This window comes from Naumovozyma castellii, chromosome 1 (assembly GCF_000237345.1).
Source record: "Naumovozyma castellii chromosome 1, complete genome".
Lineage (NCBI taxonomy): Eukaryota > Fungi > Ascomycota > Saccharomycetes > Saccharomycetales > Saccharomycetaceae > Naumovozyma > Naumovozyma castellii.
The window spans coordinates 1,497,829-1,521,547 of record NC_016491.1 but is presented as its reverse complement, the minus strand read 5'-3'; the positions used below and the strand labels follow the sequence as shown (position 1 = coordinate 1,521,547).

The following is a 23,719-nucleotide window of genomic DNA, read 5'->3' as shown; positions in this document are numbered from 1 at the left end:
GAAGTGTTACAATTTGACAGAATCAATTAAATGTCTGACGATATCTGGGTTTGACAAAGTTGTAACATCACCCAATTGATCAGCTTCACCAGCCAAAATCTTTCTCAAGATTCTTCTCATAATCTTCCCAGATCTTGTCTTTGGTAAATCATCCACTAAGATAATCAATTTTGGTGCAGCAAATGGACCAATATCTTTCCTTACAGTCAAAACCAAGTGTTTCTTAATTTCCACTAATTCTTCCTCCGATGCATTTGCCCAACATGATTTATTCTTAAGAACAACAAATGCAGCAACAGCTTGACCTGTCAAATCATCATTGAACCCAACAACAGCACATTCAGCCACAGTATTATCTTCAATAATGGCAGCTTCAATCTCCGCTGTAGATAAACGATGACCAGAAACATTAACAACATCATCCACTCTTCCAAGAATCCAAATGTAACCATCCTTGTCTCTAGCGGCACCATCACCTGTGAAGTAATAGCCCTTAAATGGATTCAAATAAGTATCGAGATACCTGTCATGATTTTGCCAGATAGTTCTTGCAAATGAAGGCCATGCCCTCTTGACTGCCAAAACACCTTCAGCATGATCATCTTTAATTTCTTCACCAGTGTTTGGATCTAATATCACTGTTTCAATACCGAAGAATGGGAATGAAGCAGATCCTGGTTTCATTGGAGTGCACCCACCAGCTAATGGTGTCACCAAGTGGGAACCTGATTCAGTTTGCCAATAAGTGTCAATGACAGGAATTTCATTCTTACCGACTTGTTCAGAGTACCATTCCCAAACTTCAGCAGCGATTGGTTCACCGACAGACCCCAAACAACGTAATGACTTCAATGAATTGTTTTCTAGATGGGAATTACCTGCTCTCTTCAACAATCTTAGGGCAGTTGGTGCCACGTAGAATTGAGTTACATTGTATTCATCAATGATATCCCAATAACGAGAATGGTTTGGATATGTTGGGGTACCTTCAAAGATGACTGAAGTACAACCGTAAAGTAAAGGTCCATAAACAACGTAGGAATGACCAGTAATCCAACCGACATCACCTGCAGTGAAAAACACATCAGCTTGATGAGTATCAAAAGTGTATCTCATTGTCAATAGACATCCCAACAAGTAACCAGCTGTGGAATGTTGCAACCCCTTGGGAGTACCAGTGGAACCTGAGGTGTACAATAGAAACAATGGGTGTTCAGAGTCTACTGGTTCACATGGGTAATAAGTCTTATATTTCATCATTTCAGTGGTCCAATCTAAATCTCTATTTGGTTCGAAATGAACTTTAGGATTTTTGGTACGTTTGTAAACCAAGACATGTTTCACGTTTGGAGTTTCTCTTAGGGCATCATCCACAATTCTCTTTGTTTCAATAATTTTACTACCTCTACTAGATTCATCGGTGGTAATGACGACTTTAGAATCAGCGTTATTAATTCTATCTCTCAAGGAATTAGAAGAGAACCCAGCAAAGACGACAGAATGGACAGCACCGATACGAGTAATTGCCAATAAAGTAACGATTGTTTGAGGGATCATAGGCATATAGACGGCAACTGTGTCACCCTTTTGGACACCCATGGAATATTTCAAAACTTGAGCCAATTGTGAGACTTGTTCCAATAATTCTTTGTAGGTGACCTTGTAACCTTGACCTGGTTCGTCAGCCTCGTAGATTAAAGCTACTTTATTTGGATTAGATAAAGCGTGTCTATCAACACAATTGTAGCAGGCATTCAATTGACCATTTAAGAACCATGCATTATTTTCAAAAGATGGTAATCCAGTTTGAGGATCAGGGATGTAAACTTGATCGAAATCTTTGAACCAGTTCAAGAATTGTTTAGCCTTACCTCCAAAGAATGTAGCAGGATCCTCCAGGGATTGCTTGTACATCTTTTGATATTCTTGTAGATCTTGTACATGAGGAGAATAATGAGAGGCCAAGTCGGCTTGTAATCTGTGAGTGATGGGGGCTTGCTTGACGACGTTTACTGAGGTTAAATGTTCATATTCTCTTTCCTTCTTGGCTTGTTCAGCAGCAGTGGTAGCAGTGGTAGCAGCAGCAGCCTTTGCCTTTAATTCTTCCACCAAAGATGGTGGTTTTGTAGTTGAAGATGCAGTTGGACACATTATTCAGTTGTTGGTGTATATCTTTCGATAGTGTGTTCTTTTTTTTTCAAGAATAAAGGAGAACAAGAGCTAGAGAAAGAAAGAAAAAAGAATGGGGCGAGGGTCTTTATAGTGGTGTATTTATATGATGATAAACCAGGGTCGAATTGGAGTGAAATGGACCCTTGTTGAATGAATCGATTAATCAATGAAGATGCTAATCCTATTCTCGAGACTCAACAGTATAAAAATTGGAGAAAAGCAGTACAAAAAATGATAATTACATGTTGAATATGTCACGCGTCCCTTAGTCCGTTTATTTGTTCATTAACAGATTGTCTTTTTAGTATGGTGATTCCCCTCAAAATTTTGGATTTTCCGAGATTTCGGTGGTGCGGCTGTATTTTCCCATTTCGGAGATTCGGGCTGGCCCTAGGGCTTGGTGGTTTTTTGGTGGTTCAAGCCCTCATTTTTAATTTTTGGCTTAACCCTAATTTTGTCTGTTACCCGGCTTGTGTCACGTGCTTTCTAATTCCAAGATTTATTTTTGGTATCTTGTCCTTTTCTTTTTGCCTTTCGCGCCTCTAAATTCTCGAAACATATTCATCCATCCATCCATCAGTTTACATTAGACGTGTTTCTATTCTTCTTATATAGAGAGCTGACATATTCCACATTGTAGCAATATTTGGCAAGGGACTCTTACCAAAACAGCAACATCCACAACTATGAAGTCGCTCCTGTTACTGTATCTTTTCCAACTGATAATATTCCCGTTTAATAATCATGTACTAGCCAGTAGTAATAGTTCAAACTCCACTACTAAGAAAGAGAAGGTGCCTTCCAAGCTGCTAAAGACATCCTCACTATTAACATGTATGGATAACTCACAATTTACAGCATCCTTCTTCGATGTCAGATACTATCCTCACAATAATACTGTCATATTTAACGTCGATGCCACCACTACCATCAATGAAAACGTCATCGTCAAGGCCGAATTAATCACATACGGTCTTAACGTCATGAAGCAATCTTTCGATCTATGTACATTAAATGAAGTCTCTCTGTGCCCTCTTTCCGCAGGAAGAATCGATGTCAGATCATCATACCAAATTGATGCAGATGTATTGAAACAAGTACCCGGCATTGCATATACCGTCCCTGATTTAGATGCTCAAGTGCGTGTCGTGGCTTATTCTCAAAATGATACATCCTTCTCTACACCCTTGGCATGTGTTCAAGCCATTGTCTCTAATGATAAAACCGTACAGACTAAATATGCCTCATGGCCCATCGCTGCCGTATCTGGTATTGGTGTCTTAACATCCGGGTTTGTCTCAGTTATAGGTTATAGTGCCACTTCTGCTCATATCGCGTCCAATTCTATCTCATTGTTCATCTATTTCCAAAATTTAGCCATTACGGCAATGATGGGGGTCTCAAGAGTACCACCTATCGCTGCTGCATGGACTCAAAATTTCCAATGGTCCATGGGGATCATTAACGCAGGATTCATGCAATCTATATTTAATTGGTACGTGCAAGCAACTAATGGGGTATCTACCGTGGTCGCATCAAATAAAAATATCCTTTCCATTTCCGTGCAAAAGAGGAAAAGAGACATTATGAATTTCATAAAGAGATCCTCCATCACAGTGGCATCCGCTGATGATTATAATTTCGACAAAATCTTGGATGATTCATCTTTATATACTACAAATGAACGTGACTCTAGCGTTTACTCAACAAGAATCATCGTCCTGAGGGGGATTCAACGTGTCGCATTCAAGGCAAACATCGAATTATCAAATTTCTTCCTCACAGGTACTGTGTTTTTCTTGTTTTTCCTATTCGTCGTCATCGTATCCATGATCTTCTTTAAAGCTTTGATTGAAGTGTTAACCAGAGCTAGAATTATGGCTGAGACTTCTAATTTCTTTCAATATAGGAAAAATTGGGGGAGTATCATTAAGGGGACGTTATTTAGATTGGCTATCATTGCATTCCCACAAATTTCCTTATTAACTATTTGGGAATTCACTCAAGCGGATTCTCCAGCGGTAGTGGTTGATGCCGTGGTAATATTCATTGTCATCACAGGTTTATTAATGTACGGTACTACAAGAGTCATGATAAAGGGTAGGGAGTCATTACGTCTATACAAAAACCCTGCATACCTATTATATTCCGATTCTCATTTCTTGAATCGTTATGGGTTCCTTTACGTTCAATTTAGAGCTGATGCCTTCTGGTGGTTAGTGCCCATGTTATCATACGCTTTCTTAAGATCTCTATTTGTTGCAGTGTTACAAAATCAAGGTAAGGCACAGGCAATGGTTATCTTCGTCATTGAATTGATCTATTTCGTGGTCCTATGTTGGATCAGACCATATTTGGATAAGAGAACAAATATCTTTAACATCGCCATCCATTTGGTTAATTTGATTAATTCCATCTTCTTCCTTTTCTTTTCTAATTTGTTCAAACAACCTGCTATTGTGTCCTCCGTCATGGCTGTCATTTTGTTCGTCTTGAATGCTGTGTTTGCCCTATTCTTACTTTGTTTCACCATTGTGACATGTGCATTAGCATTAATTCATAGAAACCCTGACATCCGTTATCAACCAATGAAGGACGATCGTGTATCTTTCATTCCAAAGATTCAAAATGGTGAAGGTGTCATGAATTATGATAACAATAAATCAGAAGCGGAATTGTTTGAATTAAGACAAGCTGTCATGGACACCAATGAAACAGAACAGGAAAAGATGATCCGTGATGATACATTTGCATTAAAGAACCCAACAAATCGTAGCAGTAGATTACTATTCGATGAAGATTTGGATGAAGAAAGTTCCACCACTACAAATGGACTCAATAAGATCATCACTGATGAACAACAACCAGCGAAACCAGCATCTGCTGTGTTCGGTAATGGTACTCCAGCTACAATGAACCAAGGTAACTTCAAGATACCGACAACGGGGTCATCAGCGGCTAATAGAAATTTCAAATTGAGGAAACCAGAAAACAGTTTCTATAGTGGTGCAGGAAACCATTCTCAATACATGAATGATAATTCGTTCCTATGAAGAAAAGCAAGCAAGCAAGCAAATGTTACTTGAATGGACTCTATGTTTTTATTTTTTGCATATAAAGGACGATGTTTATTTCTTCTCCCCTTGACCAAATAAGCTAAATTGTATAATAACCAGTTATGTATTTTAAAACAAATAACTTTATAACTATTTTACGTATGAAGGAAAAAACTCGTTTAGGGCGGAGATTTTCCGGCGCCTCGGTTATTAACAACTTAAATGCGTGAATAAAGTCATTCATGTAGTGAAATAAACCTTCCACGATCATTTTTTGACACTTTTATTCAAAGAGCAAATAAGACCCTCTACAAACCCACTCAATCCATTGAAATACATGTCTATGTCACCCCTGGGTACGGTTGCCATGTCTCCACCTCAAGAACAAGTATCTTCGGGTAATTCCACTTCAAGCCCCGCAGCTGGAGGTAGCAATCGTCAAATAAAGAAAAGAAATAGAATCTCATTTGTATGTCAGGAGTGCAGAAAGGCCAAGACTAAATGTGATAAAGAGAAGCCTGCCTGTACGAGGTGTGTTAAACAGAATTTAGCATGTGTTTATGACGTGGCGAAACAACCTCCTCCAAGAATACCAAGTAAGGATGCCAAGATTACGAGATTAGAGAATGATGTGGAATATTGGAAAAATAAAGCTATGAAATTACTGGAGGAAAAGGAACAGACGAATGGGAAATCTAATGGGTTCAAAAGAAGTTCTTCCTATGTGAAAGAGGAAGAATTAGATAGAGTCGATAATCAAACGATAGATAAACGATTGAAAACTCAATCTACAGTTCCATTGCAAAAGGCAACCCATGCAACGAAGGATGATATCATGGTGAACTTATATAAAAACAATCCCACTATGATCATGAGTAAAGTGATGAAGAGAGAAGTTAAACCTCTTTCCGAGAATTATATTCTTATTCAAGATAAGTTTATTTCCACTCTAATTTCGTCCGTATTTCTAGACCCTTCTAAAAATACAATGATTCCAGCCTTAACTGCAAATGCAAATATTTCAAGAACCCAGCCGAGTGTGACAACGAACGCATTGAAATTGAAGGAAATCTTAGTGAAACAATGTCAAAATCCATCACAAGAGGCAAAGGTCAACGAATTTACGGATCGAATACTACAAAATACAAATTCAACTAGGAATCTAAAAGTGGGGATGATTCTTTCTATGCTTTATAATACTGTGGGTCACCAACACCTTGAGGATCATTGTCCCGCTGATGGTGAATATTCAGAGCTTCTGAAAACATTTATTAATGAATTTGAACAGATTCTACCACCTTATGAGATTATAATGAAGTATAAGGCATTCTTTGCAGAATATGTTTATCCCAATTTACCTTTTATGGAACAAGAAATGTTTGAAGAATCAATAGCTACTACCATTTTCCCCAATGAAGAAGATCCAACTAAAATAAAGATAAAATTAGGAAATACAAGACTAAGATCTAAAGTTGAAAACATGTGTATGTTGCTGGTAATTTTGAAATTGGCATACATTTCTATAAGTTTGGTGGAAGAAATTCCTCAGGATGACAACTTGCAATTTACCAAGGATATAATAGTTAAATATCCAATTCCTAATGATGCAATTTTACTCGCCCAACGTTGTCTCGCTTCTGAAGATTGGTGTGCATGTGCTAACGAAAACATTATCACTTGTTTGCTATATATATGGTCATTTTTTGTATTCTCACCGGAAGAAGGTGATTTCTTTTTAGAACATCCCACCGATGTAATTGGCAGCTTAATAATGATGCTGGCAACTTCCATTGGGTTACATAGAGATCCATCTGATTTTCCACAGTTACAGGATCCAAATTTGTCAGATAGAAGGATATTAAATCATAGAAGGTTGTTGTGGATTGGCATTGTGACCGTGTGTTCATTTGAATCTAGTTTGAAAGGGAGACATTCAGTATCATCGATGGCATTGATGGATTTGTTTATTGACGTAAAGGATCCAGCCGCTGCTGAGAAATATATTGCCCGAGTAAAGGCTGATGCAAAACCAACAATGGATGAAAGATTAATCAGTATACATGAATATTCTTTCAAAAGGGTAAGACTGGCATTATTATTATCGGATCTGGATAATTTGACTATGTCATACAACAATGACTTTCCCTTGAGCGCAATTGATAATCTGGCAGAAACCACTCGTACTTTCATTGAGACCAATTTTCCAATAATAAATCTAAAGGAAATAAATATTAGCAAAGAACAAACACCTGAAAGCCTAAAGTCACATTTACTTTTTTTGGCAACTATAAACTCCACGTCTATTCATAGCCGAATTATGTTTAGATTAATGATGTTAAGAACAGCGGCCGCATTATTCCTATATTTTGAATCTGAAATGGCAAAGAATAAAAGTTCATCATTACTGCCTTACTACTATAAATACTTCACAAAAACATGCACATATGCATTGGCATTGATTACTGATTTTAATAAATTCTTCAAGGGAGAATATGATGATTGTTTGTCTCCTTTAACCACATATAATATCACGAAGTTTATTCAGTTAGCTCTGCCAAGTACCATCTTTAGCTTGTTAGGTATTATCTTGAGGATAAGTCTAGGTGGTAATATGTTATTTTCAGAATATCAGGAATATCCAAACAAGGAAGACTATGCTGCATTAGATGAAATAAATAAAAGAATAGAAAGCTTAAATGCTCTCCATAAGGATTTAGAAAGTGCATTAGAGAATATCCATATCTTAGCATCTCAGCACTTGCGATTTACTTTCTTCTCCGTGTTCAAGATGCTTGCATTATGCGATGTAATAATACAAAGAATGAGAAAGGGGGAATTGTGGCTTGGTATATTTGAAATGGTTCACATGAGACATATTCATCAGAGAATTGTCAAAACGTTGACCATGACAATTGGTTTTGAAGCAGATAAAAAGGAAAGTTTAATAGATGATCTTAAGTTAAAAAACCATATTGTACAATTCAGTATGAATGATATCACAAACCTAAGGCAAAATGTAATTGATGCATCATTAGGTGTTCAAGGATACGGAAACAAACCACCCTCCCAACCGTCTAGTTCAGAAACATCAGTACCGTTAGCTCAACCAGTAGCTACAAAATATTCAAATCCTGTTTATGATTGGAATTCATCTTTAGGAAATTTAGGCAAGCTTTCCACCGCAGCATTAATCAGTCAAAATTCGACTCAAGTGAATAACACTCCTATCAATGGCGGTCCCAATATGACTCCAACTCCACCTTTGAATGGTGAGTCAATTCCCCCACAGTTTGGACGTGGTGGTGTTGGTGCTGGCACAAACGGATTACAAACGGATTTCACTGGATTCTTCGGCGGTTTGGATTTGTTTGATTATGATTTTCTATTTGGAAACGACTTCACTTAGGGGTGCGTGTCAAAAAACTTACATATTTTGTAATCGTTAAATGAATTTTGTTTATGGTACTTGAAAAGTATGCTTGTTATATATTTATGAATATTATTAGTAAAACATCTATGTCTTTGTTCGTCATCAACTAGCGGCTAAATTTAGCCGGTTTCAGTAATTTCACCATCGTGAACGTCAGCAACGAAATAAACCCAACTGCAGAGCCCAGAATTACGGCCGTCTGCCTATAATCTGTATCGCTAGTTCGTTCTTCCGGTGGAAATCCCGGAGTACTTTCACCGGGAACCAATGCAGCCTCGGTGATTTTTATGAATAGTTCATTCAAGGACGCCGCCCAGGTTGACGAAATGTGTAACGGATGGTCAAGGAAAAGTGAATCAGTAAAAACATCGGGCTGAATGGAACACCGTTGCTGCTGCTTATCCAGGTCCGCCTTCAGCGCAACAAATACGAGAGGAAGATCTCGCAGGTACCTGTATTTGTCCAGAAGCTCAACGAGGTGAGAAAACGATTCCGGGTCACTGGAGTCATAGGTGAGACAAACTACGTCGCACTCACTCAGCTTTTCTTTATTTTCTAGGATAGCCGATTCCTGCTCACCAAATTCCTGCAGGATCAGATAATACTGTTTCCCCCCTTTCAATTCTAAACTGTTGACCGCAATCTTGGGTCTGATCGTTGGGCAATACGACTCGGCAAAGACCCGTCCCAGAAACGACTCCAAAAGGGAGCTCTTGCCGCTGTTGGGCTTCCCAACTACGAAACAGTTGAACACCTTCCGATCGCTTACTGGAGATCTATACAGCCTCCCTTTTCGCCGCCTCATCTTCCTGGCTTTCGTGACATGCAGCACTTCTTTAACGTCGTCCTCATAGCCAAAGTATATTAGGTACGCAGTCGTTATCTTGTAGTCGAGAAACGTCGTCATACTCCACTGCGCCAACCAACCCTGCAGTGTGATGAAGCCTCTGTTATTGACCACAGTGGAAAACGGGAAGTTTGTCGCCGTCCATAGGTAGGGAAGCCCAGGAGTGCGCCTGAACAGAAATTGCAATTCCTCCTCGTTCAGCCCCCCATCGTTGTTTTTGTCAAATCGACGGAATAGCTCCACTAAAAATCGATAACCCTTCGGACTCAACTCAACGCTCGATGTGTCTGGCACATTTAGCTTGGGATAGAGCACCTTATCGTTTATACAAAGCGAGTCTGTGTAATGGAATGCCCTCAGGAGATCCCACGTGGTTTCGTGTCTGCCCTTCTCTGTATAGATCCTATTTAACATGAGAAACCCGTCCAGCGTCAGTCCTCTATCAGGAACATACAACGGAGTATTGATAAATTCATGCGGGTTCAACGATATGTCAGATAAGATCTTCTTGATAAAACTCAGCTCGGCCACATCGATGCTCTTGTTGAAACATTTCTTTTGAAGCGCCATCATCTCAGCGTCATTGAGATAGTTGTCTTGGTCCTTGTCTGACAGCAGAAATATCCTCTCCAGAGCATTCACAGCCAGCGGCTTCAACTCCCCAATTCTGGAGTCAAACAGCGGAGCTATTGGGTTGGTGATGGACCTTTGGCACAGGTAGAACGCCTGATTTACGTTGAACTGGTTCTTAGCGCTCGTTTTCACGCATGTGTCCACCTCTTTAAACTCCATCAGGATCGGAATGAATTCCTCGTCCTCGATCTTGGTATCATCCAAAGCCACAGAGTTCGAGTAAACGTCACCCCCGGGGTACTCGTCGCACTTGTTCTTACAAAGGACAACAGGGATATTCAGTCCCATAGACCTGAACATCATCATCCAATGGAGCGACACCCGTTCATACGACTCGCGATCACAGTATACAAGCCAAATCACATCGGCATTCCTCAATTCCATTTGCAACTTCTCCGGCTCAGCTTCGGACGTGTCGACCAATATGGTCCTCCTAACAGAGTATGGGTTCGAGGAAAAGTCTCTCGGTATCGTCACCGCCGGTATCACGTCTTGCAGGTTGGAGAGGAAGCGTCCCTTAGCCAACGAAAGAACAAGACTGGATTTCCCGACACCCTTGTCCCCGCATATGGCAATGGTGATGGTCTCTTTGGTCATTGAGCGGGGTTGTTTATTGCGATGTCTTGTCAAACTGGTTGTCAGGGATTCATGTTAAAAGACCCGCCGATTTCACCAGTAAATTAGTCTTCGCGCCAAATCAGAAAATGTCACCAAAAATGGAGAGATGGGTTCATAATGTCTGAGGGAGCGTAACATGGTAAACAAAGTTGATGGCAGCAACTAAGTTTCCTATCGTAAAACTTTTTGGTGCAGATTACTTCTGCTTTTGACGTTATTCTACCAGCTATATATGTATGTGAAGTGCAGAATTTTTTTTAACCGCGGTTCCTTTTTTGGTTTTAATGAATGTTTTTATCTTTACTATTTTAAATGATTTTTACATCAGCTGTTTGAGAACATTCAATGTTTTCTATGGATTTCCATTTTCAACGATTGCATTAGAGCTTGATATCTTTTTTCGCTTATACTATGGATTTACATTAATTTTAGTTTCAAATTCTTTTAGTGACAAGCATCCGAATAATTTAGTTGATATTGTTTCTGTTCTCTTCTTCTAATCTATGAATAGGAGTCTCTGCACCCTTTCTATCCAATTCACAACGTTCTCTTTCTTACTCTTATTGAATATTAGAAGAACTCATTATTAAATAGCTTAGTCTGGTTACAATGGCTTGTTTTTTAAGATGACTATGTTAACAACTAAATAATTTTTAAGAAAGAAAACTGACATTGAAATCTCTTTATTCTATGAGGAAATCTTATAAAGTAATACGTAAACTAAAAGTTAAAAATGATATATAATTAAAAAAGTGCATTAATAATTAATTAAATCATTTAAGCGTTAGAGACTTGCAAAGTGTTGGAGTGACCTTCACCAGCCTTGAAACCTTGAATGGAGACGTAAGTGTCACCCTTCTTCATGACACCCATTTCGATGGCCTTTTCAATACCGAACTTCAATCTCAATTCGACATCTTCAGTCCAGTCAGCAACGGAGTCAGCTTCGTAGACGAATGGGAAAACACCTCTAGACAAGTGAGAGAATCTAGCAGCTCTTGGGTTTCTGGTAACCAAGATAATTGGACAGTCTGGTCTGTACTTGGAGACCAATCTTGGAGTGGTACCGGAAGTAGACAAGACAATGATAGCCTTGGCCTTTTGTTCGTAGACAGCGGCAACAGCGGAAGCAGCAACGGTTTCAGTGGTAGAAGTTGGCTTTGGAGTCAAGTTTCTCAAGTCATCGTACAATGGTTGGTAAGCAATGGCTTGTTCAGCAATCAAAGCAGTGTCAGCCATGGTGGTGACAGCATTGATTGGGTAGTTACCCTTGGCGGTTTCACCAGACAACATAACACAGTCAGCACCATCCAAGATAGCGTTACCGACATCGGAAACTTCAGCTCTGGTTGGTCTTGGGTTGTAAGTCATAGACTCCAACATTTGGGTAGCACAGATAACTGGCTTACCGGCCAAGTTAGACTTAGCAATCAATTTCTTTTGGACAGCTAAGACTTCTGGGGCTGGAATTTCAATACCTAAATCACCTCTGGCAACCATAACGGCATCAGTGACCTTCAAGATTTCGTCGAAGTTGTTAACACCTTGTTGGTTTTCAATCTTGACAACAATCTTGATGTCCTTACCATCTTCACCTAAGACTTCTCTGATGGTCAAAACATCTTGAGCGGTTCTAATGAAAGAAGCGAAGACCATGTGGACACCGTTCTTAACACCGAATCTCAAATCAGCCTTATCCTTTTCGGACAAAGCTGGCAAATCGACATCGGTACCTGGTAAGTTAACACCCTTGTGAGAACAGATCTTACCGGCGTTCAAGGACTTAACCTTCAAAGTCTTACCATCAACGACTTCCAAAACTTCGAAAGACAACACACCGTCATCGACGTAGATGATCTTACCCTTGGAGATAACCTTGGTGATGTTAGCGTAGTCGACGAACATAACCTTGTCATCACAAGCCTTAGCGTACTTTTCATCAGTAGAGAAGATCATTTCGTGGTTTGGTGGAATTGGGTAGTCAACTTCACCGGTGGTGGTACCAGTTCTGATTTCTGGACCCTTGGTGTCCAAAGCAATAGCTAATGGTCTACCTGGGTAAAGTTCTTCAGACTTTCTGGCGTTTTCAATAACGGATTGATGGTATTCGTAAGAACCGTGAGAGAAGTTCATACGGACAATGTTCAAACCAGCCTTTCTTAGAGCAACCAAGACTTCTGGGTTGTTGGTCTTTGGACCAATAGTACCAATAATAGAGGTTCTTCTTAAGTTGTCACCGGCGGTAACTTGTAAAGTGGTTAATCTGGCTAATCTGGATTCCATTGTTGTAGTATATGAGATGTTTAATGCTCTGAAGAACTGAAAAAAAGACTAAAATAAGTGACAAAGAGTAGTAACGGAAGTGAAAAAAATGCTATATACTGTAAACCATCAAGAATATATATTATGATGAACATCTTTTATAGATTAGATCCATATGAAGTCAGAAATTTTTCATATTTTTTCAACAACCGTAAGGACAGTGAAGTTGATAACGCAACTTTAAGACGTATTTGTCGCAGTGTGCTACCGCATATTGTTAGCCCACGAGAGGGAACGTGTTCGCCATCATCACAAGCCTTTGACGTCTTCTTGTGTCCAGATGCACGGATTGAGTCCAGTGGATGCTGAGAAGCAAGGAATGTGACAAAGAAAAAACTGAAAAAAACAGCTTCCACTGTCTCTGGGGGTCTGGGTGTTTTGGCACGTGCTTGGGTTCGTCAAATAATAATTTTAGATTATGTAATATATTCGGGTAACGTTTTGAAATTCCTTCAGGATCTTTAATTGGTTTGATCAGTAGGGGACCCTCATTAGTGCAGTTTTAATATCTTACGGTGCAAGCACCTACACATTAGAGTAAGGAAACCATACTCGAGATCTAATAAAAATAAAAAAATGGGTTGGTTTTGGGCAACACCCACAAATGCTATCACTGTGCAAGGAGGTTCGCTGCCAAGTAAGGACATGATGTCCGGTGACATAAGTTTATGTCCGGTAATGGGTCATAACAATACATCCAAGGATGATAGTAGCGCATGTCCCGTTATGCATAAGGATGCAGAAAATATCAATCCTCTAAATAATATGCCGTTTTCCATATCATCAGATAAGCATTCCACGCAACGATTGGAGCTACCTAAAGATCGTACAATATCATCTATTCCCAGAGGATCAGATCCTTCTCAAAATTGGGAATATCCCTCTCCGCAACAAATGTACAATGCCATGGTTAGAAAGGGGAAGATTGATCAAAATACAGGTGAGGAAATCCCAGAGGACGCAGTTGAATCAATGGTTTATGTTCATAATTTCCTAAATGAAGGATCCTGGGAGGAAATCCTCAAATGGGAGAAACCTTATACTGAACAAAACCAAACAATGCCCAAATTATTAAAATTCACGGGACGACCCGATTCCTTGAGTCCAAAGGCTAGATGGCACCATTTCCTTTCTAATATATTTCCATCAAAGTATTCTAGCGAGTTACCCTTCGATAGACATGATTGGGTTGTGCTAAGAGGTGAACCCACATCAAATGACGTGGAAAATCCAGGTTATAAGAAAGTAAGGTATGTGTTAGATTATTATGGTGGTCCTGATGACGAGAATGGGATGCCAACTTTTAATATTGATGTCCGACCTGCATTAGATAATTTTGAAAATGCCAAAGACCGTTTTAATCATTTTACAAAGCCTATTCTTCGAAAATATTTTGATAAAGATGAATGAAATGGATAGCAAATATATATTATATGAATGTAATTTCTTTATTATTGTAGATATGTGTTGATTATCTACTACGTTTTTATTTTAAATAGAAAATCCTCCTGTGAATAAATTATTGTTTATTTTGAATTTTAATTCTCCTTTAATTTTAGGTCCTAAAAAATAAAAAATATTTCGTTTTGATTTTTTTGAAATCTTCAAGAAGTTTACAATAAGAATTTAACAAGCACTGATTTTTAATTTGTTACTTGTATGTTTATTGTTACGCTCTATCCTTGAAGAAATATCTCGTTTTCTATCCAAAATTCATTTCTTAAGAAAAGTTTTAGAAACTAATCATCGTAACAAGTGGTAGCGCCGTGCTTAAAAGGGAAAGCATGTCAATTCTTAATAGATTGAATGTAAAACGAATCAGTCAAGAAAATAAACAAGTCAAGCGTTTATTACGTTGAATAGAAAATTGTAAAAAAAACTGTTGTAGAACAGGTTTCTGAAAATAAGTAAGAAAATTTCACGGTTTTATACGTTGTTAATGATTTGCAAGTGGACAGAAGTTGTTTATCGCGTATTATCAGCGAGAGAGAGAGAGAGACGAATGAAGCCTTTGACAAGGTTAAATGTTCCTTTCAAATCTTTAAATTCATTTTCTGATTAAAAACTTTTATTAACCGTAGAATACTGTTTCTAGAAAAAGCCGCCAGGGCTTAAAAGGGAAACACTCAAATTTCTATAACAAAAAAGATGCATCTTAATTTTCAATCAATATATACCTTGGAGAAATAAAGACATCAAGTAGATTAGATAAACACTCAATTGTAAACCCAGCATAAAGTTCCTTCAAAATTTGAAGAAAATTCGAAATTATAATGAGAATGAAGCTTGGATCGTGCTAAGTATCACTAGATAAATGACTTTTTCTCCAGTGAATTATTCATACCGGTACTGAACATATGTGGTACTTTGAGGAAGTACTTTATTCTTATTTTGAAAGCAGGACATTCATTCCCATGGAGGATCAAAAACAGAAACAACTTTCAGCAAGTATATTTGCGTTACAGAACAACCGATATAAATGTCAACAAACCACCCGTTGGTTCCGAAGAGAACAAACGATTTTTCTTTGAGCCACATTTTCAAAATCAGGAAAATCTTTCTTGTTTGTTTACTCTAGTCTCTTGAAGCTTAATTTTTTACAAACAACATGTATGTAAATATGCTGAATTTGGAGAAAGCAACATGACGTACGTACGGATGTACTCCTGCAAACTTTCTTCTAGCTTCAGTAGTGGTATTATGCATTCTTTTATAATTGTTATTAAATCCGAAGTTATTGGATGTGGATAATATGCATAATACATGCTAATCCCCGTTAACGTTTGAATTGCAGGAACTCTTTAATGTTTAATCGTACGAACATTACTTGGGTTTATCCAGAAAGGAAAATCTCTATTGGGATGAAGATAGGCACGCTTTTGTGTCCTTTTGTGGATTTGCACTCCTTTTTGCCCAACGATATGCCCATTAATCATCGAGCATATACCGGTCCTGAGTCCCCTGCAGCGATTCGCTAAATAATTCCCTTTTTAATGCTTGCTGAGTGAAAATCCTGTTGTACATGATTACTCTTTTATCACTTACTGTACGGGACATTGTTACCGGCCTCAGAGAAAGCTGTGGCGCAAAATTACAGGTACACATGTTCACCTCCACAAAAGAAAGGAAATAGGAGCACTAAGCCTAGAAATTTCCCGTAGCGGTGTCTTTTGCACCTCGAGAAAGGATTAGCTGCAGCAGATTTTGTATGTCAGATTAAATCTCCCCCGTACGTGGGAATCTGTGCAATATCATGGCTTGGCGTTTCAATGAGAACGAGTTAATTTTTACCCCTTAGGGAAATTTTCTCATCGGTTTCCTGAAAACGAGGGCATCTCTCCCTTTTTTCCGCTTTGAGTAAAAAGCGAAAGAGGAAAAAGCCACCTGGCAAAAGAGAAAAAGAAAGAGGACACTGCCTCAGTTAGATAATAGCGGCAGTGAAAATCCCGTGGGACGGCCACTGAGAAAACAGATGAACCCTGGAAATATGACCGCTATTACTGGATCAGGTAGTTTGAGCAACTGTGGGAATTACCGAATGGGGAAATCCAATGAACCCAGCCAGCGTAAACTGGAACAGAAAATGACACTGGAGTGGGAAAAATTTCCCACTAGCACCTGTTGCGCTCGGGCTGAAGAAATCCTCTCCGACCTCCTCCTCTTACACTGGTCCGGCTCATTAGACAGAGGTTGTTCCTTCTAAGTCTCTGCCTGGGGCTCTTCACAAGTAATTTTCAAATTCTTTTACCTTCCCAGTAAACGCTGGAGAGCTGAAGCCAAGTTTTTATTGTCCCCGTTGAATCATATCTCTGCGTAGTTTCTCTTGTCTACTGAGGATTAACGCCAGCCGGGTGGGTGATGCTACCGTAATCCATACCTAAGAAAATTCGACGTTGACATTATTATTATCAAAGCCCTATCGAGGCGAGACATCCATAATCGCGATCAATTTGTTATAGCAGATATCAGCTTTATAAATATAACGATTTTCAAATTGTTTTTGCATTCTATAATCCTGATCCTTTTCAAATAATATTTTCTTTTGACATTCCAAAGTAAATTGAAGTTGATTCTATTTCTTTGACGATATTGCTGCTGCTCTTCTGTTCTGCCTCGTTGTTCGATCCAATTCACCGGTTTCCTTAGTTTCATCAATCGATTTATCCTTTAAATTGTATCCTTGGATTCTTTCATTCGTATATCTATTTTTTTTCAACTTGCATAATCCAGCTATATCGTCATCGTCATCGAAATATTATGGCTTTATCGTCCATTCATTTTAAAACACAACCAACAAGACCCTATTTAAGAGATGATTCCATTAATATACCTTCAACTACCAAAAACACAATCGCTAATGGCTATCCCAATATGATGATGCTATCACATACTAGAAAGCAAAATGCTACAAGAATGGCAAGAAATCCAATCTTAATGAAAAGAGAATTACAATGCCATCATAGAGCTATCTCAGAATATAGCATCGATCAATTGAATCATTTGATCCGTCTAGAAGAATCTAAGGCATTTCAGTCAAGTTTTGAACGTTTCAATTCACAACCTCAAATTAATTTGAAAATGAGAGCTTTGATCTTCGATTTCATAATGTACTGTCATACTAGATTGAATCTTTCATCATCAACTTTGTTTTTAACTTTCAATATCTTGGACGTGTATGCTTCCAAATTTATAGTGAAAAGTTGTAATTATCAATTATTGGCTTTAACTGCACTATGGATAAGTTCCAAATATTGGGAAGTGAAAAGTCATGCAACAACCTTAAAGGTTTTACAAAGTCTTTGTTGTAATCAATATTCTATCCAACAATTTAAAGAAATGGAATTACATATATTGAAATCATTCAATTGGTCCGTTTGTTCTGCTCCTACTTATGATTCATTCATTGATATGATTTTATTTCAAGATAAATCTAATATCGCTTTAAACGTCAATGAAATAAAATTAGGTGCTTTAATGTTATGCGAACTGTGTTCCTTTGATGAAAGCATCTCTCTCAGTTATGATACTCAATTAATAGCTAACGTGGCTGTTAAATTAATAACTTTAGCATTGAACTTTAAGAATTTGAGTCAATGGCAAAATTTTAATTTGTTAGTAGATCAAGATGATATTCTTGCTGGTAATACTAACAAACAAATTTTTAACGATCTCTTAAACTTGGTCTGTGACGAAGAAAGATATCCTTCTAGTTTTAAATTTAAATATACTAAAACTCAGAATAATACCGTTAGAAATAACTCAATAACTCATTCCATTGCCCCTAAGATATTCGATTCCTTAAAAAAATATCAAGCGCAAATTCAATTGGATGAATTCTACAAATGTTGTGAATTAGATCTCAACTTCATGGATGTTTTCGGTAGCGATAATTATAATGAAACTAATGTCGACCTAAACACCATTAATGACTTGCATTCACAATACAGCAGGAAAACAAGTATCGGTTCTGTTGTTTTAAATAATTCATTCAAGAGACCATCTTTACCTACCCCATTTGCATCGCCTGATAAGGCTCCCAATATTTTTGCATCTACAACGCCTGATTCCCTTTTTTCTAATTCTTCTTCAACTTCTTCTACAACTTCATCAGTGATGCCACTGGAGAAGCAAACACTATCATATCCAATACCAATACCTGCCATCTCATCAATGCTACCATTAACTCCAACAACACCTTCAATTTTAGTTCAAAATAAATTGAAATTTACAAATGATAGTAGAAGGCCATCTATGTTCCCAAGGAAAAGTGTTGATAGTGTCTCTTTCGTAAAGACACATCATAAAAGATCCTCATCATCAATGGACATAGATTTTACTGAAGAGGAAAGAGGATTAAAGCGTGTATATAATAAATGATCAAATTTATTCACCACCATCCATCTTTAAATAAACCAAAGATAAAAATATTTATATAAAGCTACCTATACAATAAGAAACTACATATTATCTACCTCAATAAAAACACTCTAAAACGCATTAAATTAGAGAATTTTCATATTCAATTGTTGTAAATGTCCTTGTTATACTGCACCACAGTAATATAATACAATATAATACGATATAAGTTTTAATTATTAATATTAGTAAGTAACTTATGTATATGCCCATACGTTCAACATCTTCTCGTCATTGTCATTTAACATTTCTTTGGCTACAATCCAATCATCTTCAGATTCTAAGATAACATAATCTCCATCTTCATCTTTGTATTTGACTTTGGCAATTTTCCCCAAATGATTCAGTTTCTTTCTTACCATCTCCAATAATTTTTCCACAGTGGCATCTAAATCAATTAAGACAGTATAAAAATCTGAATTAAATGATATTCTTATGAGAATGGAATTTGCTGGAATTGTATTTTTGTAGTTTTCTGAAAGTATCTTACTTTCATTATCAACCGCTGACTCCCTTTTTGAATTATGATAGTGACTATTGTGTTGATTACTTGCTGGTGACAACATGTCTGAAATGTGTTTCATGTAACCGCTATTTACAGAGGTAACACTATCATGATTGTGTCTATGACCACCTGACGATGGGGATGCTAAAGAAGAAGATGTTGAAAATTCATTACTATGGACACTTTTGTAAGATTCACTCTTTATGCGACGTACCAAGGATTGTAAACACGAACTCCAATTATCTCTTGTTTCTTCATTTTTAAATTTCAATAGGAAATTGCCTTGTTCCTTTACTGATTCCCACGTTATGCTTAATGATCTTGGTTTTATTGGTTTGATTTCATTTAGATTCATAATCATGATACGACCTCTCAAATCAAGTTTTGGTTCCGTAGAGCTTAAAGAATTATTACCATATGAAAGACCATTTAGGTTAGATAACGAATTGTGATGGTTATCAAATGAATTATGCTTAGGTTGTTGACCATGGTTTGAAGAACTGCTGTTAGATGATAAATTCAATGTCAACGAGGACGTAGAGTTTAAAGTAGATGAAGTGTTTTTCTTTTTTAAAATTAGTGAAGAAGATTTTTTGCTTGTTACCTCAGAGAAAAGAATAATAATTTTTTCGAAAAGATAGACATCAAATTCACGTTCTGATTCATTTGAATTATTAGTGGAAATAAACACTTTATCGAAATAAAGTAACTCCCCGAATTTCGTAATTCTATACCCCTTCCAATTAAGAACTCTCCCATAAAGCTTTTTTACAACTTGATGATTTTCTGTCCTTCTTTGATTTTCATTGATACTTCTTGCAATTTTTTTAGAAATATCTAAAGCAATTTCTAGTTCACTCGATGTCTTTCCGCTTGAACTTTCATTTTTGTTAAAAGTGGAAAGAAGCTCTTTCAATAGAAGAGGATATCGACATAGTCTTTGCACTGGTTTATAAAGAAACGATTGCAATTCTAACTTGTTATTGATAACAAAATCTACATTTGTCAGCTTGTCCAAAGTAGACGATAAGAAATCAATAGCTGCATTTTGACCAATGGACCAAGGTTCATATAACTTGAAGAAAAATTTTGAATGCATAAAAAGAGCCCCAATTCGTTGCTTAGAAGGTTCAACAAGGGCGTTCATTTCTAAAGATATTAAGAACCTTCTTTGAAAATCTATTGCGTCACCTAAATTAGGGAAAAGCATATATAATTCTTCCGAAGTAATCAAATTGCTCTCGAGCAATTGATTCTTGTATTTTTCTAATATTTCTAGATCATGAACGTATTTCCTCTCCGTAGCAACAAATTCTTTGATGATCTTGATGTAATCGCTGCTAGCTGTAGGTGTAGTGGGGCTAGAAGAACCATTTTCTCTTTCTGCTTCTTCAAGTTTTTCAATAGGTGGGAAAACGTCTGGTGCTGTGTTCATTAGAGTTTCAACAACGTCAATGACTTTCATTAAATGACTGGTGGAATTGGCAAAGACGTCAGATATTGTAAATAATTCCTCATCATTGAATGCAAAATGTTTCTTGCAACCTAATATGAAATCGTAGATAGACTTCTTACAGATCTTAACATCATCGGAGGATACTACTGGTAACTTGAATTGTGGCTTAACTGCGTTAAAGATGATACATAATGAGGAACCTTGTTGGAATAATTGTGAAAGTTGCGTCACAGGATCACAATCCATAGTAATGGGCAGGATCCCCATGCTAAATGTTAACAATGTTCCTTCCATTGTTGAGTTATTGCCTAAATTATTGTTATTAGTATGGTCATGACCTGTTCCTGATGCTGAGTATGTTAGTCCATCTAATGATAGGGCATCTTCTCTAAAACTGCTTGCAGATATGGAACTGGATCTTAAGGTAGGGTTTGTAACCGTTCCTGCATCGTTGCTATCTCTATTGCTAAATCCAGAAGAAACACTTCTATGACTATTTGAAGAACTATCTTTTTCAAACAACTGTTGTTTCTGAGATAATAGTAATGATTGCCTTTCGCTTAATACTTCGCTAGAGGAATATGCAAGGTTCAAATATGGTTGTAATTGAGGTAAACTGGCCAATCTTTTTTTCATCATCTTACAAACATAATAAAGGGAGTCCTTCTCCGTAATAGCTGTATTCATAATGTTTGGTTTCATGACCTGTATGGTCTTCGAGACGTGCCTTACTGAGCTCGTACCTTTAGAGACATCTGCCATGGATAATGTCGAGGATGATTTTTTGTTGGATGACGGATGAATTGCCATGTTCTATGAAAATATGATTCTTTCTATTTATGATTGTAATACGTCAAGCTTCAACAAATTCTGGTTAATATTTATCAATTCTGGAATAGTTATCTCTATCAGCGGGTGTAAACTATGATTTCAACAAAGTGGGTGGGTTACTCTATCGACCGATTGATTTCCTATCGCACGCAGGTATACGATTTCCTGGATAATTTGAGGAAGATGCTTCTGTTGATTAGGAACACACTGAGACTACAGTTAACCATTATCATCATTTGCATAAAGTTAATTTCAAGAATTTTACAACGTTAAATCGATCGTTTCGCACGTCGCGAAAAAAGGTTAGATCAATCTAACGTTAAGTACTTAATATTGAATTAAAATCTATAGAATACTAACTATCAGAGGTTGTTAACTTAAGTGGCCATTGCCTGTTTCCACTCATTGATTCTTCTTCCCTTGTAAGGACTTTTGCGCCCTGTAGAATATTTTATCAGAGACGGTTCCAACAGCCAGAACACTTCCGACTGTTGTAATGCAGTTAAGTAAGAAACTAGACCAGCTTCTGAAATGATGTTCCTTATTGATGACTTTGACGGCTGACATCTCGAAATATATAAAGAGACCAGGAATACCCCCTTGAGAATGCATCGTTGTAGGATGATCTGCGTCTCTACCACCTCTTAACGGCCTTGAATGGAATGTTGTACTAAATTGAGCAGTCTCGATCGACTTCTCCTTTTTGTTTAAAAACTCATATCTTGTTGGAACAATTTTGGCGTAATATGAGTAAACATGATAATGTGTATCAATGTCTGTTGGAATTACTTCTCGTCCATCCAATGGGCTAATGGAAAATTCTGTTGAGTGATCCTGAACTTTCTCATCCAACTTATCGATTGGCTTCCCAAAACTTAAATGGTTGATTTTATGGTTAAAATTCAAATTACTGGTTTTGTCGTATAGAGAAGTATCATGATAATGACTTGCCGACGTCGATCTTTTATAACTAGTGTATGATTTCCCTGGTGCGAAATGTATGTTCCCCTGAATTCGACTCAATAGTGTTTGTCCCTTAACTCTACATCCTTCTTTCAGATGTTCATTGATCTTGGCTACATAACCTTCCTTTTCACATTGTTCAATTCCTTTCCCATCAAAGAAACCCCAACCTATGTTTAAGTATGCCTCTCTAACATCGTTACAAGTTTGACAACATACACGAGATTCTCGTGGTAATTTATCATTCTCATCTTGAACTTTGGAGCCATAGCACGACCCACAATAATCAGGATCATTATTTCTTTGTTGAACTTCACTTGCTAAATCATCTGTACCAACTTCCAAAGTAGATGACCCGAGCTCATTACCATCAGCATCCACTCTTATCTTAGTAAATGCAGAATCTAGTAAATCCAATTGTAATTCCCCTGAATCATCCATGATATCCAGATTTATTAAATCACACGAGATGGAGGGAAAGGTAACATCAAAATTCAGTTCCAACTTTAAGTTTCTATCTCTATCAACCACTAATTGTGGCGAGGTAATAACTGAATTAAATTGGGACCACTCATTTAGTAATAGATATAATGTCACTATAATACATGATAGGGTTATTATACCACCTGTGTTCGTTCTAACTCGAACTTCTTCTTCTGTCTTTGCAAATGCATCAAATGAAAGCAATTTGGCTGATCGTTTCTTGGCCGCTAGCATCTTCCGCTAATGATAGTTGTGATTGGAAAATTGATACTCTTAGCGTCTACTTTTGAAACAGTGTACCGTAACCTACGTATAAGAAGTATTCAATGATCTTCCATCTATCTTCTCATTATTTGGTAGGTGTACATTTCTGACTGTGACTGGGTAACATTTGTCTTTGGTTTCCAGAAAAATAAAAGAACAGAAAACATCTTAACTATGAAAAGTAAGAAGGTAAATTATCTTTTGGAGGCTCCAAATCGATTAA

General features: G+C 37.4%; 9 protein-coding genes across 9 annotated transcripts; 4 read left to right on the top strand and 5 right to left on the bottom strand.

Annotated features, from left to right (window-relative positions):
- Positions 1-6: 6 nt before the first annotated feature.
- ACS1 (acetate--CoA ligase 1) lies at positions 7-2,151 on the bottom strand (the record flags this gene model as incomplete). The annotated part of the gene is made up of 1 exon (XM_003673654.1): positions 7-2,151. One exon carries the CDS (start codon positions 2,149-2,151, stop codon positions 7-9), a length of 2,145 nt encoding a protein of 714 aa, XP_003673702.1.
- A 707-nt stretch (positions 2,152-2,858) lies between these two features.
- FLC2 (flavin adenine dinucleotide transporter FLC2) lies at positions 2,859-5,225 on the top strand (the record flags this gene model as incomplete). Its single annotated transcript, XM_003673653.1, has 1 exon — positions 2,859-5,225. The coding sequence occupies one exon, from the start codon at positions 2,859-2,861 to the stop codon at positions 5,223-5,225; it is 2,367 nt and encodes a 788-aa protein (XP_003673701.1).
- Positions 5,226-5,565: 340 nt separating this feature from the next.
- OAF1 (oleate-activated transcription factor OAF1) lies at positions 5,566-8,634 on the top strand (the record flags this gene model as incomplete). Its single annotated transcript, XM_003673652.1, has 1 exon — positions 5,566-8,634. The coding sequence occupies one exon, from the start codon at positions 5,566-5,568 to the stop codon at positions 8,632-8,634; it is 3,069 nt and encodes a 1,022-aa protein (XP_003673700.1).
- A 130-nt stretch (positions 8,635-8,764) lies between these two features.
- GEM1 (ERMES complex Ca(2+)-binding regulatory GTPase GEM1) lies at positions 8,765-10,735 on the bottom strand (the record flags this gene model as incomplete). The annotated part of the gene is made up of 1 exon (XM_003673651.1): positions 8,765-10,735. The coding sequence occupies one exon, from the start codon at positions 10,733-10,735 to the stop codon at positions 8,765-8,767; it is 1,971 nt and encodes a 656-aa protein (XP_003673699.1).
- A 798-nt stretch (positions 10,736-11,533) lies between these two features.
- CDC19 (pyruvate kinase CDC19) lies at positions 11,534-13,039 on the bottom strand (the record flags this gene model as incomplete). The annotated part of the gene is made up of 1 exon (XM_003673650.1): positions 11,534-13,039. One exon carries the CDS (start codon positions 13,037-13,039, stop codon positions 11,534-11,536), a length of 1,506 nt encoding a protein of 501 aa, XP_003673698.1.
- A 615-nt stretch (positions 13,040-13,654) lies between these two features.
- On the top strand, positions 13,655-14,488 carry CYC3 (holocytochrome c synthase CYC3; the record flags this gene model as incomplete). Its single annotated transcript, XM_003673649.1, has 1 exon — positions 13,655-14,488. The coding sequence occupies one exon, from the start codon at positions 13,655-13,657 to the stop codon at positions 14,486-14,488; it is 834 nt and encodes a 277-aa protein (XP_003673697.1).
- Positions 14,489-17,335: 2,847 nt separating this feature from the next.
- Positions 17,336-18,955, top strand: CLN3 (cyclin CLN3; the record flags this gene model as incomplete). Its single annotated transcript, XM_003673648.1, has 1 exon — positions 17,336-18,955. The coding sequence occupies one exon, from the start codon at positions 17,336-17,338 to the stop codon at positions 18,953-18,955; it is 1,620 nt and encodes a 539-aa protein (XP_003673696.1).
- Positions 18,956-19,191: 236 nt separating this feature from the next.
- On the bottom strand, positions 19,192-21,765 carry CDC24 (Rho family guanine nucleotide exchange factor CDC24; the record flags this gene model as incomplete). The annotated part of the gene is made up of 1 exon (XM_003673647.1): positions 19,192-21,765. The coding sequence occupies one exon, from the start codon at positions 21,763-21,765 to the stop codon at positions 19,192-19,194; it is 2,574 nt and encodes an 857-aa protein (XP_003673695.1).
- Positions 21,766-22,188: 423 nt separating this feature from the next.
- ERV46 (retrograde cargo receptor ERV46) lies at positions 22,189-23,466 on the bottom strand (the record flags this gene model as incomplete). Its single annotated transcript, XM_003673646.1, has 1 exon — positions 22,189-23,466. The coding sequence occupies one exon, from the start codon at positions 23,464-23,466 to the stop codon at positions 22,189-22,191; it is 1,278 nt and encodes a 425-aa protein (XP_003673694.1).
- Positions 23,467-23,719: the final 253 nt, after the last annotated feature.